At 39.8% G+C, this 13,667-nt stretch overlaps 1 protein-coding gene across 2 annotated transcripts in view; it reads left to right on the forward strand.

Moving 5' to 3' along the window:
- GPAT3 (glycerol-3-phosphate acyltransferase 3) overlaps positions 1–13,667 on the forward strand; it is a 61,144-nt gene that overhangs the window by 7,484 nt on the left and 39,993 nt on the right. For both annotated transcript variants that reach the window (XM_049630806.1, XM_049630807.1), the window contains exon 2: positions 867–933. In XM_049630806.1, coding sequence (XP_049486763.1) covers positions 867–933 — 67 coding nt within the window. The remainder of the gene's footprint in view (positions 1–866; positions 934–13,667) is intronic.

Genomic DNA, 13,667 nt, shown 5'->3' on the forward strand with positions numbered 1-13,667 from the left:
TGAGCAGTCAGCACAGAGCCCGACGCGGGGCTCGAACTCACGGACCGAGAGATCATGACTTGAGCTGGAGTCGGCCACTCAACTGACTGAGCCATCCAGGCACCCCAAGCTCTCCAAATCTTAAGCCTATTTCTGACATAGGCAATTAGGTCTGTTTGAATGTGTCTTGCCCCTGAATGCCTAATTTGTTATGAAAATATAGTTATTTTTTGGGCCCCATCTTTCAATTAATCCTCATAGCATCCATATGGGATAGGAACTATTATCCTCATTTTACCGATGAGGAAATGGAGGCCTAGAGGGATTAAGTAACTTTAAACTTAGTCTTTTTAATTTTTTTTAACGTTTATTTATTTTTGAGAGAGAGAGAGAGAGAGAGAGCACGAGCAGGGGAAGGGCAGAGAGAGAGGGAGACACAGAATCCGAAGCAGCTCCAGGTTCTGAGCTGTCAGCACAGAGCCCGATACGGGGTTCGAACCCGTGAGATCATGACTTGAGCCAAAGTTGGACGCTTAACCGACTGAGCCAGCCAGGCGCCCCTGAACTCAGTGTTGATGCTATAACCTGAGCTCTTGCCTGACATGCTTCATGACTCTTTCAAGGAGTAGTTTATTGGGGTACCAGGTGTGTGTGAGGGGTTTAAATAGGGTTTATATAGGGTAAATAGGGCATGATCAGTAACTAATATAAAAGAGTATACTTGAGACTTTGAATATTGCTACTTCTGAGATTTACTGAGGTATCTCTTTAATTCAGATAGTCCTGGGCATAATGTTTAATTTCACTTCTGTATAAGCATGGTTTGAGTATTTTACATTGTGTCTATGGAACAGTTTAAATTAACAACACTACTTATTTTTGAACAGTGGGCCACAATACGCATTGAAAAGGGAGTCTCAAAGGAGTCGGTCCTTAAAAACTCAGCTTCTGTTGGTAAGTCTCCTTTTTCAGTTATGATGGCTAACATATCCACACTGTAAAAATTTACATCTACCAAATTTGAACTTGAAATATGCAGAGAGCAGTGCATTCTATAGGCCTAGGATCAGTCATAATTTTGTTCTTTATGCAAAATAGCAGTTGCCTGAGTTTTGAATGAGTTTTCACTGGAAAGGTGGTAATAATGTGCTAGTTCATCTATGTGTTCTTACTTCTAAAGGCACACATTTGAAGATGTCTGCCTATAGTTTTCAAGATGCAGTCAATGTTTTGAAAAAATAATGCTAATTGGACTCCTTTGGAGTTAAACCTATTTTTGAGGTTTTATTAGCACTGTAGTCTAACTTGCGGTTCTCAAAAATGTTCCTCAAAATACCCTTTCCTGCTAACGACTGATTGATAATACATGAAATAAATAATAACGGCCCCATGAAATAAGTTTGGGAATCACCACATGCTATACCTTACTTTTGGAAAGTAATATTATACAGTAACAAAGGCTCAGAAATGTCCTACAGTAAAGAAACTTGTTTAATTTTTGTTAGAAGTGAGCTGACAAGTCAGCTGAGCTCACTCGTGTATCCATTACTGCTTTGCTTTTGTTCCAACAAACTTTTTCACTTTTAGGGTAAGAATTTTAAGAATTGGTTAAGACACGGGGGATCATAGGAGAGTAGAATTCTATGGAAAGGATGACTACGAAATTAGGTACTTGATTTAATTAAAAGACTAAGCCTTCGTGTATTTTTCAAAAATAATGTGCAAACAATTTTGTGCCTATCTAATTTAGGATAAAAGATGACCAAAGTGTTAAGCACTTCACTAGAAGGAACTTATCTTCCAGAGGCTCGTCTAGGAGAAATTGTAGAAATGGTATACCACAGTGCATTTTGGAAATAAAGTATTTGAGTGAAAACATTGGCTCATTTTGTGTAAATGGATTGTTATGTTCAAATGATTGAAGCAGCTAGTAGACCTTCAAGGTGTATACTTGGACACCAAGTATTATCATCAGTAACATTTTACCAAAATTAGATATTTTTGGTGCTACACAATCCCCTTTTTATTGCCAGGTACCTTCTCTTGGACATAGCAGATCTACTAATATTTTATGTTTCTGGGTACATTTAAAAATGTACGTTATGATTACGTACTCCTTATGATTTAAGGAGACAACAAACTTTATTGCTGGTTTTTCTGTTGTACTTGGTGAGACTTTGGGCTGTCACTGATTTTTTGTTGTTGTTGTTAGTTTATTTGTTTTGAGAGAGAGAGAGAGAGCAGGGGAGGGGCAGAGAGAGAGGGAGAGATAGAATGCCAAGCAGGCTCCAGGCTGCCAGCGTGGAGCCCAATGTGGGGCTTGAACTTAAGAACTGTGAGATCATGACCCGAGCCGAGGTCAAGAATCAGATGTTAATCGACTGAGCCAGCCAGGCGCCCCTGGGCTGTCACTGATCTTGAGTGAAATTCTGTAGAGCCCTAGAGATTGGGGTATTGGTGGTGCATGTGTTGGGCCATGAATTTAAAAGGGCACAAGGTGTTTCAATTTGGTAGGTTAAGAGGATTAAAATCTCTAGGTGAGGGTTTCCTTAGCACTTTTTAGCCTAAATAGAAGTGAATATTGTCACTTGTTGAATTTTTTTTTTTTTTTTTTTTTGGTCACACATCTGTCTTTTCCATGGTACCACCAGGAAAGAATAGAAGCGAACAAGAGGAGAAAACAGAAATCATAATGGCTTAGAGTATGGCTGAAGACTACCAAATTTTCTTCTTTCATTCAGAGTAGCCGTCTTTCCTTTTAGCCATGAAATTGGGAGTGACTGTTGCAGTTATGAGTGTTTGATATCTGTAAGGTTGGTGGGGAATCCAAAGATGATGCAGATAAGGTTCCTGTGGGGAGACAGGTATCCGACCGGTCACTGTGATAAATGCTAAAGTAGGTGTATAAGCAAAGGACAACGTGGGATCTAATTTAGGCTCTGATATATCCTGCTTTCGTCTCTGTTAATCCCACAAGTGTGCATGGTATGCACCTCCATTCCCATTCTGATTTACATCCTGCTTGGGTAGCCCTGTTAGAGGGTGTGTGCCCTATTGATACATCCTGCTGTTTGGAGTCAGCAAGAGGTAATATCTTAATCCTAGATAGACTGGCCAAGGGTGATGAAACACACACACTGAGCACTTGTGTGCCTGGCTGGTGCAATCTTCTGCCTTCGGAGCATCATGTCTCTGTACTGCAGCCAACAGTAGCCCGAGTCAGCGTTGAGTCGGTCAAAGTTGAGGCAAGGGTCACAGGCAGACCAAGAGCCCCAAGAGTGCGGATGTGATGTCTGAATGATATACTGCTGATGACAGGTTTACGAAACTGAGAGGGAGAGAATTGCTAAACAGGAAAAATAGTTATGTTTATTTTCTGCACCCAAAATTCACTCTGCTGCTCTTTTACTTAATGAAGCACATTTAAAAAAAAAAAATGTTTATTTTTGAGAGAGGGCCGGGGAGAAGGGGGCAGAGAGAGAGGGAAACCGGGGATCTGAAGCAGGCTCTGCACTGTCTGCACAGAGCCCGATGCAGCGCTCGAACTCATGAACCATGAGCTCCTGACCTGAGCCAAAGTCGAGGCTTAACCGACTGAGCTGTCCAGGTGCCCCGAAGCACATTTTTGGAAATACTTTTTAAGTCTCTCTTTCCAGTGAGACCCCTTTTTCAGTGTATTTCTCCTGTGCCTTTATTAGTAAGACAGCTAAAAGCTGAACCTAGAGAAATATTACCTTTGTGGTTAAATTATCCTCTTCTGTCTTTAGCCATATTCTGCTGTATCTTCTGTTAAACATCTGTCTCATTTATTGATGGAGCTTCAGATATGATCATGAGCAAGAGCTCTTTAAGAAGCTCTGTTATTGCACCTTCTTCCAGTTTTAAGGACTTTTCCTCATTGTTAATACAACCATGAAGGTAAATATTTCTCCCCCCCCCCCCCTTCAAGTAACTATGTTATTCTGAGCATCCTGACTCAGTGGAGAATGTAGAAGTCCCCTCTACCCTAGTTTTTGTTTCCTGAGGGCTCATATGCTGGGGAGGCTAAAACAAGAGACAAGAAGGCTATTGGGTCCTTTGCTTCTCTGCATCAGCTGTGCTTTATCTCTCTAGCCTTAGGACAAATGCATCTTCTCGGACCCAGGTACGTGGTCTGATGGAGATAGTATCAACTTTTATTTTACTTTGTTGTAAATAGTGCAAAGGACCATCGACTATTAATAAGAGCCACCAACCTTGGGTGCCTGGGTGGCTCAGTCATTAAGCATCTGACTTCAGCTCAGGTCATGATCTCACGGTTTGTGAGTTTGAGTCCCACGGTGGGTGAGCTTGAGCCTGGCTTGGGTTGATCATGAGCCCTGCTTTTCTCTCTCTGTCTCTCTCTCTCTCTCTCTCTCTCTCTCTGCCCCAGGTGCGATTCTCTTTCTCTCTGTCCCCCTCTCACTTGCACATCTCCCCTCTCTCTCAAAACAAACAAACAAAAAAAACCACCCCAAATAAAACAATGAAACTGTAGTTTTATGCTATATTTATTTAAAAAAAAAAAAAAAGCCCCCAACCTCACCCTTGGGTGCCTAACTGATTTGGAAGACTTCTTGTGCAATAGATTTCAAATAGTAATTAGGATTGCACTTGTAATCATTGTGATTCATTATGCCATTTTCATGACTCAAGATGAATTCCACTGTACATTGCATTATATTACTAGGACATTTTGAACAATTACCCACCATAGGTCAACAGGCAGGATGAAAGGCCCGAATTTGCCCTTGGCCTGGAGTGTCTCAAACAAAACCAATAAATAGAGGCTATGGTTCAGTCATTTTGGCACTGTTTTCTAGAATGTGGCGCTGGCCTGACTTAGCGTTATCTGCATGCCAGATGCATGCCATCTCCTCAGTCCTCCCCTTTGCCCCACTTCAGGAGGCATCACACACAGGGATCTGTGGTCACATGGCCTGTTGTTAGTGAAGCCCCGTGCTGAATTTCTCTCCTGCCCTGTGCGTCTTACCCCCAGAGCCCATCTCTTCCTCCACCCAAACACACACAAAGGACAAAATGCTGTGGAGAAACTTCTCATGTTATACCTATTCAGAGAGAATTCAGGCTGCTTAACATTTCCACTGATTTTATTCTTGGAATTCTTTTTGTGAGACTTGATCAACCATGGTGATGCTGGTACAATATAGGTCACATCAATATTGCGAATTTAATAAATTCACAAGATAAAGATATTGTAAATTCAATAAAGATTTTTATTTACTATATTTATCTTTATTGTAATTTATAATAAAGATATTATAAATTCAATACCTTGAATTTATAGAAAATGTGGGATAATATTCTGTGACAGAAATTTGAGTATCATTTTCTATACTCATTTTTGCTTCGGGCAGGCTGTTTTTGATAGTCTGTTTACATCAACTAATTGTCAACTAGTATTGTCTTGGTATAAACTCCCTGAGTACAAGTCCTCAAGGATATAGAGTATAATGCATTTAAAGGGGTTATCTTGCTGATAAAATATTGGAACTTGTCTAGCTACTTGTAGAGAGAAAAATAATCCATTTATGGGATATGGAAGGATTATAGCATGAGATTTTTCCTTATCACGGCCAAATGCTTTTATTAGTCTGCCTCTATTCATAAATCTTGTGCCTGATGGTGGTGATGAAGATGATGATAATTTTCAAACATACACAAAGGTAGAGAAATAGTATATTGAAGCCAATATAGGCAATATTTGTCAAGATTTTGCCACACCTAATTCATCTATGCCTTCTTACTTTCTGCTAAAATATTCAATGCAGTATAAAATTTCATATCCTTTCATGCATTTTTAAATTAAAAATTTTTTTACATGTTTATTTTTGAGAAAGAAAGACAGAGCATGAGCAAGGGAGGGCAGAGAAAGAGGGAGACACAGAATCTGAGCTCTCAGCACAGAGCCTGATGCGGGACTTGTACCCACAAAACACACGATCATGACCTGGGCTGAAGTCCCGTGCTTAACCGACTGAGCCACCCAGGCACCCCTTCTCATGTGTTTTTATAAAAGGATTAAAGAATAATCAGTGCTATTATCTCTTTAATTCAAACCTAATTTTTTAATATCATCTAATATACAGTCCATATATAAATTCCCCTAACAGTTGCAAAATGTTTTTATAATTGATTTATTTGAATTGAGATTCAGTCATGGCCCACGAACTTGTTTGTTTATTTATTTATTGATATGGCTTATTGGACAGATGGAGTATAATTTTTGTTCTTGGAACAAAATAGCAGTTCTTAATAGCAGGTGATTCTGAAAAATTTCGCTTGCATACCTTGCATTTTTATCCTCACAGCTTAATATAGCTCTGTGGAAGACAAGGTTTAATTCTTTTGCTTGTTTATTTGTTTGTTTGTAAACCGTCAGATTAGTCCTCTGTATTTCTAAGCAATATAATGAAATTTAATCAACCACTTAGGAGAGCAATTTGGCACAGCTGAAGACCCATTACACGGTAGCCCCTTAATTCCACTTTTCCTAAGATATCAAACCCACCCAAACTCTCAGCATGTCTGTATTAGGAGACATGCGTCAAATGGATACCAATAGTGAAACTAGGGCAACAATCCTGTCACTCATCAGGAGGAGAATTAATATGTGAGCTAGTTCAAATGAACTAACTGGATTTACATGAAGAGAACAAAGTATGTACACCTTAATGTTAAGTGAAAATGAAATGTATGGTGTAACATTTATTTAAAATTATTACTATATGCAGATACCATATAATTATGTAGATATATGTAGATAAGTGTAAAATATATGTGGAAATGAAATGTACTATAGGTTAGTGTTTATCTTCTAGGAGGGAGGAGAAAAGGTGGGCAGATGGGCTTTAACTGTATCTCTAATTGTTTTCTTTAAAGAATATCTGAAGGGACGCCTGGGTGGCTCACTCGGTTGAGCGTCCGACTTCAGCTCAGGTCATGATCATGGGGTTCATGAGTTCAAGCCCCACATCAGGCTCACCACTGTCAGTGCAGAGCTCGCTTTGGATTCTCTGTCCCCCTCTTTCTGTCTCTCCCCTGCGTGCTCTCTTTTAAAAATAAATAAACATTAAGAAAAATTTACCTTCCTTAAACAAAAAAAAGAATACCTGAAGCAAATATGACAATAAGTCTCTTTTTTCTTTGTTGAACTCAAAAATTTTTTGTTAAACTTATATTTTAAGCATAAAAATTTAAAAAACCCAACCAATAAGATATTAAGAATATTAAGAATTGCTCAACTAGAGTCTTTAGTCTGATGGGTGGAAGTAGTTTTATAATAGAAAATAAAAATTTGTCTCAGGGGTGTGATTGATGGTTACCTGCCTGCTCCAAAGTACATCTTCATTCAGTCTGTCCAATGCTTGGAGTTGTTGACATTTAAACCAATGGGAATCGAAATATATTACCTTTTGGAGCTGGGATTCTCAGCCTCAGCACTACTGACATTTTGGGTTGAATAATCCTTTGTCATGGGAGTAAATGCATTGTAAGATGCTTAGCAGTATCCCTGGTCTCTACCCACTAGATGATAGTAGTGTACCCCCTAATGTGACAACCAGTGTGTCTCCAGACACTGACAAATGTCCCCAGGGGGCAAAGTCCTCTCCTGTCTCCTAACCTCTGTCCTCTCCTTTGCAAAGCACTGCTCTTAGAGAATAATGTGTTTTTCTATTGGTACCCAATATCATTAGCATAATTTATCTTAGTTTTCTAACAAATAGGCCCTTGAGTGAGCAGAACTTGATTTCCAGTTTTTGGTGGTGTGGCTGGTGTGGGGAAGGACAGAAAGTGAGGTAAGGCACGTGAACAACAGGGTGAGCAGAGAACACTGGATAGTGGGAGAGGAAGCTTGCTCCTTAAGGAAAGGTAGAAGTGAGACAAGGGACTCTTTCTGCAAACTTTGCCTCATAATCTGATGAAAATATGCTGTTTTGGAGGGAGCTTTATTTTAGAATGGATTGGAGACTTGTGTACAACTATGTACTCTAACCTCCGGAAAGGAGATGACTTAACATTTAATTCTGGCCAACCGTGAGTAAGCAGGAAGGAGTGGTTCTGGCAGGAAAGAAAGTAAAAAGTCAGATCAGACTAATGGCTTTCATTGCATTGTAAAGTGATGGGTGGGAGGAGAGTGATATAAGCCCTAAATCACAGAAAGGAAGGCTCCTAACTTAAGAAAGCAGTTAGGAAGCTCATAAAACATACTCTCTTATTTTGCAGATTGTTTTCTTGTCACGTAGCAGGAACAAAGTAGGTGACGTGCCCTGTGCCCAATCCCTATTTTCTATGAAATGAGTTTTGCTTTTAAACACAAATTTAAAAGCAGGTTTTAAATCTTTCTATCCCCAGCACTGTTTAGCTGTTGGCCATCTTGTTGGTGCTTTGGCTCTCTTAGTCCTAAACTCCTCAGCGGATTGGGAGAGTACCTGCATCTCAGAATTGTGGAGGTTTGAAAAAGTCAGATGAGAATGAGACTCAGGGATTCTTTGAGAGTGAGAAGATAGCTGGATCAGGTGACTGGATAGTCAACTTGAGAAGACATTCTCTGTTTAGAGAAGTTCTCTGTGACATTGGGAGGAGCAGACATCTCATCAGGTACCTATCAAATCTAAAATCCAGCTTGTCACTCTAGAAGTGTTCCCCAAACTAATCTCCCCACCTAACACCCCCACCCCCGAAAACCCTAGTCAAAACTACAAAGCTTCTCCATTTTGTTTCTACTTTATAGACAAAATCCTGTCAATAATAATAAGAATCACCACCATTTATTAAACAATGGCTCCATTGTGCAAAATTATTTACATGAGGGAGGTCTTGGTAATTCTCTCTTAACTGATGAGAAAACAATGGGTGAAGGAGGTCAAGTGACTCCTTCAGATCATTTAAGTAGTCAGGGCAGACTGAAAAGAAAGCCCAATTTGTCTTTCCTATTCAGAATCGCTTGCCACAATTCCCTGCCTAAACTATACCTTCCTTACCTGCTCCTCTGGTCAATCCATGCCTTCTCATTCTCCCTTGGAAGGTTGAGGTAACTCTTCCACAAATGGAAACTCCCTGCTGAAAGTTGGCTTTGTCGCATCTTAGGAAACACATAACATTTCAATTTCAAATCATCACCAGAATTTTTAAAGAAATGAAATCTATTAAGAACATTTAGAATTATAATAAAAGATACTATACATAAATGCCAAGCCATAATGTTGACATTATAATTGATTTGATGGCTTATTTGACAATGAAGTTTTATAGATGCTTCTCTGTTGTGGGATTTCTTGTTTAATCAAACGAGTTATGTCCAAATCAACAAAGTTAATGGGGTCCATCAGCCAAGAAGAGATGGGTTAACAGTATACTGAATGGGATGTTAAAATGTTAGTTAAACTGAAACTCTGCCTGTTAATTCTAAATGCCTGTTAGTTTCTCTGCAGTGTTGACTGAGAATTGATTACAACAGTGTCCATACTTCCCTCCATTTATGCTTCAAAACAGTTGTAAACACGTGGTTAATTTCATGACTAGCATTTATATCTGGGGGTTAAAATCTTCCTCTTTTATCATTAGCATTGGTTATTTTGTAAGTTTCTAGGGAACTACTGGGGTATATAATGGTGAAAAAGGGAGTTGATTTTCTCATCTGCTTTTCTCAGGAGAACAAAAATTTGTCTCCAGTACTTGTAGCTTAGTACTTCTAGTCTTGATTACTTGTAGCTTCGTACTTCTAGTCTTGATAACTGAGAGACACTAACAGGAAAGTACTCTAAATTTAATAAGGGCCAACTTTTTCTATCACAGATATATAAGCCATATAGAAAACAGGAAAATAGAAGGTACCTTTACTTCAGTAAAGCTTTTGATTGTATCCTATTCCAAATAACAGGGTTGACAAATCCACTCTATCTGTTACCCCTCCCACGGCCCTGGAAGACCTCTCTGGTTGATGAAGTCTTTGCCAATGAACCACCGGGTAGCCTCCTTAGCACAAACCTGCAGACACGCCCTCACTTCTCACTGATTTGGAGTTGGTCTGTGACGGCTGATGAAACAGTTGAAACAAGTTGAAACCTTGTTACCACTCCATCTGGAGAATAAATGGAGTTTCTCACACTGTGTAGCAAAGGATCACTAACTAAAAGGAGGAGAACCTCTTGAGTACTTGGGCTTTGGCATAGATTTGGTTGTATTGTTCAAGGGGTTGTATTGAAAGTGCAGTATTATTGACCGAATGCTCATAGTTGGGTTTTAAATTACCTAGGAAACCAAATAGAATTTAAAGTAATCTTTTTAAAAATTTTATTTATTTCAATTCAAGTTAGTTAAAATACAGTGTAGTATTGGTTTTAGGAGTAAAACCCAGTGATTCATCACTTCCATAGAACACACAGTGCTCATCCCAACAAGTGCCCTCCTTAGTGCCCATCACCCATTTAGCCCATCCCCCCATCCACAAACCCTCCAGCAACCCTGTTTGTTCTCTGTATTTCAGGGTCTCTTATGGTTTGCCTCCTTCTCTGTTTTTATCTTATTTTTCCTTCCCTTCCCCTATGTTCATCTGTTGTGTTCCTTAAATTCCATATATGGGTGAAATCCTATATTTGTCTTACTCTGACTTATTTTGCTTAGCATAATACACTTTGGTTCTGTCCACATTGTTGCAAACGGCAAGATTTCATTCTTTTTGATACTCAAGTGATATTCCATTATATATACACCACATCTTCTTTATCCATGCATCCGTTGATAGACATTTGGGCTCTTTCCATACTTTGGCTATTGTTGATAGTGCTGCTATAAACATTGGGGGTGCAGTGCCCCTTAGAATCAGCATTTTTGTATCCTTCGGATAAATACCTAGTAGTGCAATTGCTGGGTTGTAGGGTAGCTCTATTTTTAATTTTTTGAGGAAACTCCACCCTGTTTTCCAGAGTGGCTGCACCAGTTTGCATTCGCACCAATAGTGATCTTGATTGTTTGGATTTGTGAGCCATCAAAGAGAAGATTGACATTCAAGATCCTTTATCCAAGGTGGATGCTCGGAAATGGAATAGAAAAGCCAGCCTTGATAGGAAAAGGCTTGCCACTTCAGAAGGGCCAGAGGCAGAGTTTTAGACCATCAGGCATGGAAAGCCAGGGAAAGTATAGAACCCAAAATAATGCTGCAGTTCATGGCAGAACCAGCATGTTCAACACACAGTGACAAGCTGCTTTGAATCACTCACCCTGGTCTCTGCATGAACACTTTACCCAGTGTTTTCTGGGTACCCGGGTTATATGCTGAACGATGCCCTCAGGCAACCCTTAGCCTACTTAAGGAGATATCACCAATATCCACATGTCCATGTGGCAAATGGGAACCAGGCAGTGCTGATGGTGTTGAATTTCACAAAAATAAATATAATTACCTCGAGTAAAGAAATGCATAAACGTAGTATGAAAAGAGATCGTTTAGGATGGGGGATGTCAGAGAGGGTGTTTTGGTGAACATGTTAGTGTTGAACCAGTTATGTAGAGGTGGATTGGGATTAACTGAGGTGACAGGGCTTTCTAAACTGGGGGAATGAGGGAATAGCTTGGACAGCAATGGTAGTGAACTAAGTTCATAGAAGGGAACAGACATAGAAATAAGGTTGGCAAGAAGGTGACATGAGGTTGTGAAGGGCTCAAATGCTAAGTGCTTTTGAAGTGATATAAAGGCATAGAAAAGCCTGGGTTTACTGCTTATATTGAGGGTGGTAAAGAAGAAATTCTGAAACCTGCAAAAAGGATTAATATAGTGGCAAACCAGACCTGTGAAGGTTGATTATTGAATTTGGAAAAAAAGAAGAGATGATTCCAATGACAGTTGATTAATTATTAGAAGGTAGAAGCCATCCCTCTTTCCCTCCACATCCATAAAAGATGGAACAAAAGAAGGGCACCTGGCTGGCTCAGTCCATAGAGCATGCAACTCTTGATCTCAGGGTTGTGAGTTCAAGCCCCACATTGGTCATGGATCTTACCTAAAATAAATAAATTTAAAGAAATGTTGGAACAAAAAGAATGTTGTAAAGTAAAAGAATTGTTGCATGTAAGACAGAGATTCTTAGCAAAAAATGATCATAAAACTAAACCAAGCTAGTAGGTAGATTATAATACAGAGAAGTTTTACAAATAGAATACATAGTTGGGGCACCTGGGTGGCTCAGTTGGTTAAGCGTTTGACTTCGGTTCGGGTCATGATCTCACAGTTCATGAGTTCGAGCCCCACATCGGGCCCTGTGCTGACAGCTCAGAGCCTGGAGCCTGCTTTGGATACTATGTCTCCCTCTCTCTCTGCTCCTCCCCTGCTCATGCTCTGTCTGTCTCTCCTTCAAAAATAAATAAAAACATTAAAAGAAATAAAAAAAAAACAAATAGAATATGTAGTCGAGAACTTAAGTTTTTCAGTGTGTGTTTGTCTCTATGTATCTGTTTGTGGGTCATTGGCTCCATAGGCAGAGGAATCAAGAAAGCTCTTCATCGGCTCTTTATTCTGCCAATAAGTCATGACAATCAAGCCCTCTTCACCTTTTCTCCTCCTTCTAGGAGGTTTTATAATAGCATTTCCCAATTTTCTGTTTTCTTGCTGAAGCTTTTGGGAAAGCATAAGTTTTTGAATGAATAAGAAGGTGACAGGCTAGAGTGCCAAAGCATGCTTGGTACACAGAAGGCTGGGGGGATGGGGAGCAGATGGTGGTGGTTCCATTGTTGTTCAGGATTGGCTCTCGGGGCTCAGGGAAAGGAGAAAGCCTGTTAGAATTGTGATTAGATAGAGTCCTTTTCTTGGGTTGGGGTAGGAAGAAGCTGGTGATGTCTGGATGCCTTGGGGATGGGCAAAGTTCTTAGACAGGGACCTTCCCCTTGTATGCCAACCCCAATGTTTTGAAAGCTCTCTTTCTGTACCTCCTCTCCTAACTTTTCTAGGTCAGGTGCCTCGTTTTTCCACTTCTCTTTCTCAGAGTTCTGTTTCCTTCAAAACTTGAGCTGACTAGAGAAGAACTTTAATTCCCTGGAGTCCTATTTTGTTTTTTTGAAGATTCCTCAGGGAGTAGAACCTGTAGAGCCCTTATGTCTCCTGTAACTTCTGGGGACACCTGGTGAACAAAAAAAAGCTGGGATGTGGTCCGCTTTTCTGTTAGGGTCTTAGAGCCTTCACCCTGTCTTGCCTCAGCATTTCTGGAATCGATGGGCCTTGCCTGTGTGCTTTTCTGGTGTTGTGTGCTGGGTAGCCTGCACTGACTCATTTTCACCTGGGAAATGGAGTGGACCTGAAAGCCCGAGGATGTAAGAAATGCCATAGACAAACTTTGTGGGTGGGATAATTTGGCCCTTTTACCTTTAAAAGGGAAAATGCACTGTCTTCAGAGGACAGCAACTTGGAGGAACATTGACTTTGGCCTTTACAAAAAGCTAAAATACTTTGGAGACAGTGCATATACATATGAAGTGACATTCTTCTTCAAGTTAAAAGAGAAAACAGCATTATGATTTCTGGTATCACTTTGCAACCAGTGGAATTCTGTTGCCTTACACAAAGAGGAAATTGATAATGAATTCTAGAGACTATCTTTAAAAGAACGAAAGAAAGAAAGAAAGAAAGAAAGAAAGAAAGAAAGAAAGAAAGAAAG

This window comes from Panthera uncia, chromosome B1, assembly GCF_023721935.1.
Source record: "Panthera uncia isolate 11264 chromosome B1, Puncia_PCG_1.0, whole genome shotgun sequence".
Taxonomy (NCBI): domain Eukaryota; kingdom Metazoa; phylum Chordata; class Mammalia; order Carnivora; family Felidae; genus Panthera; species Panthera uncia.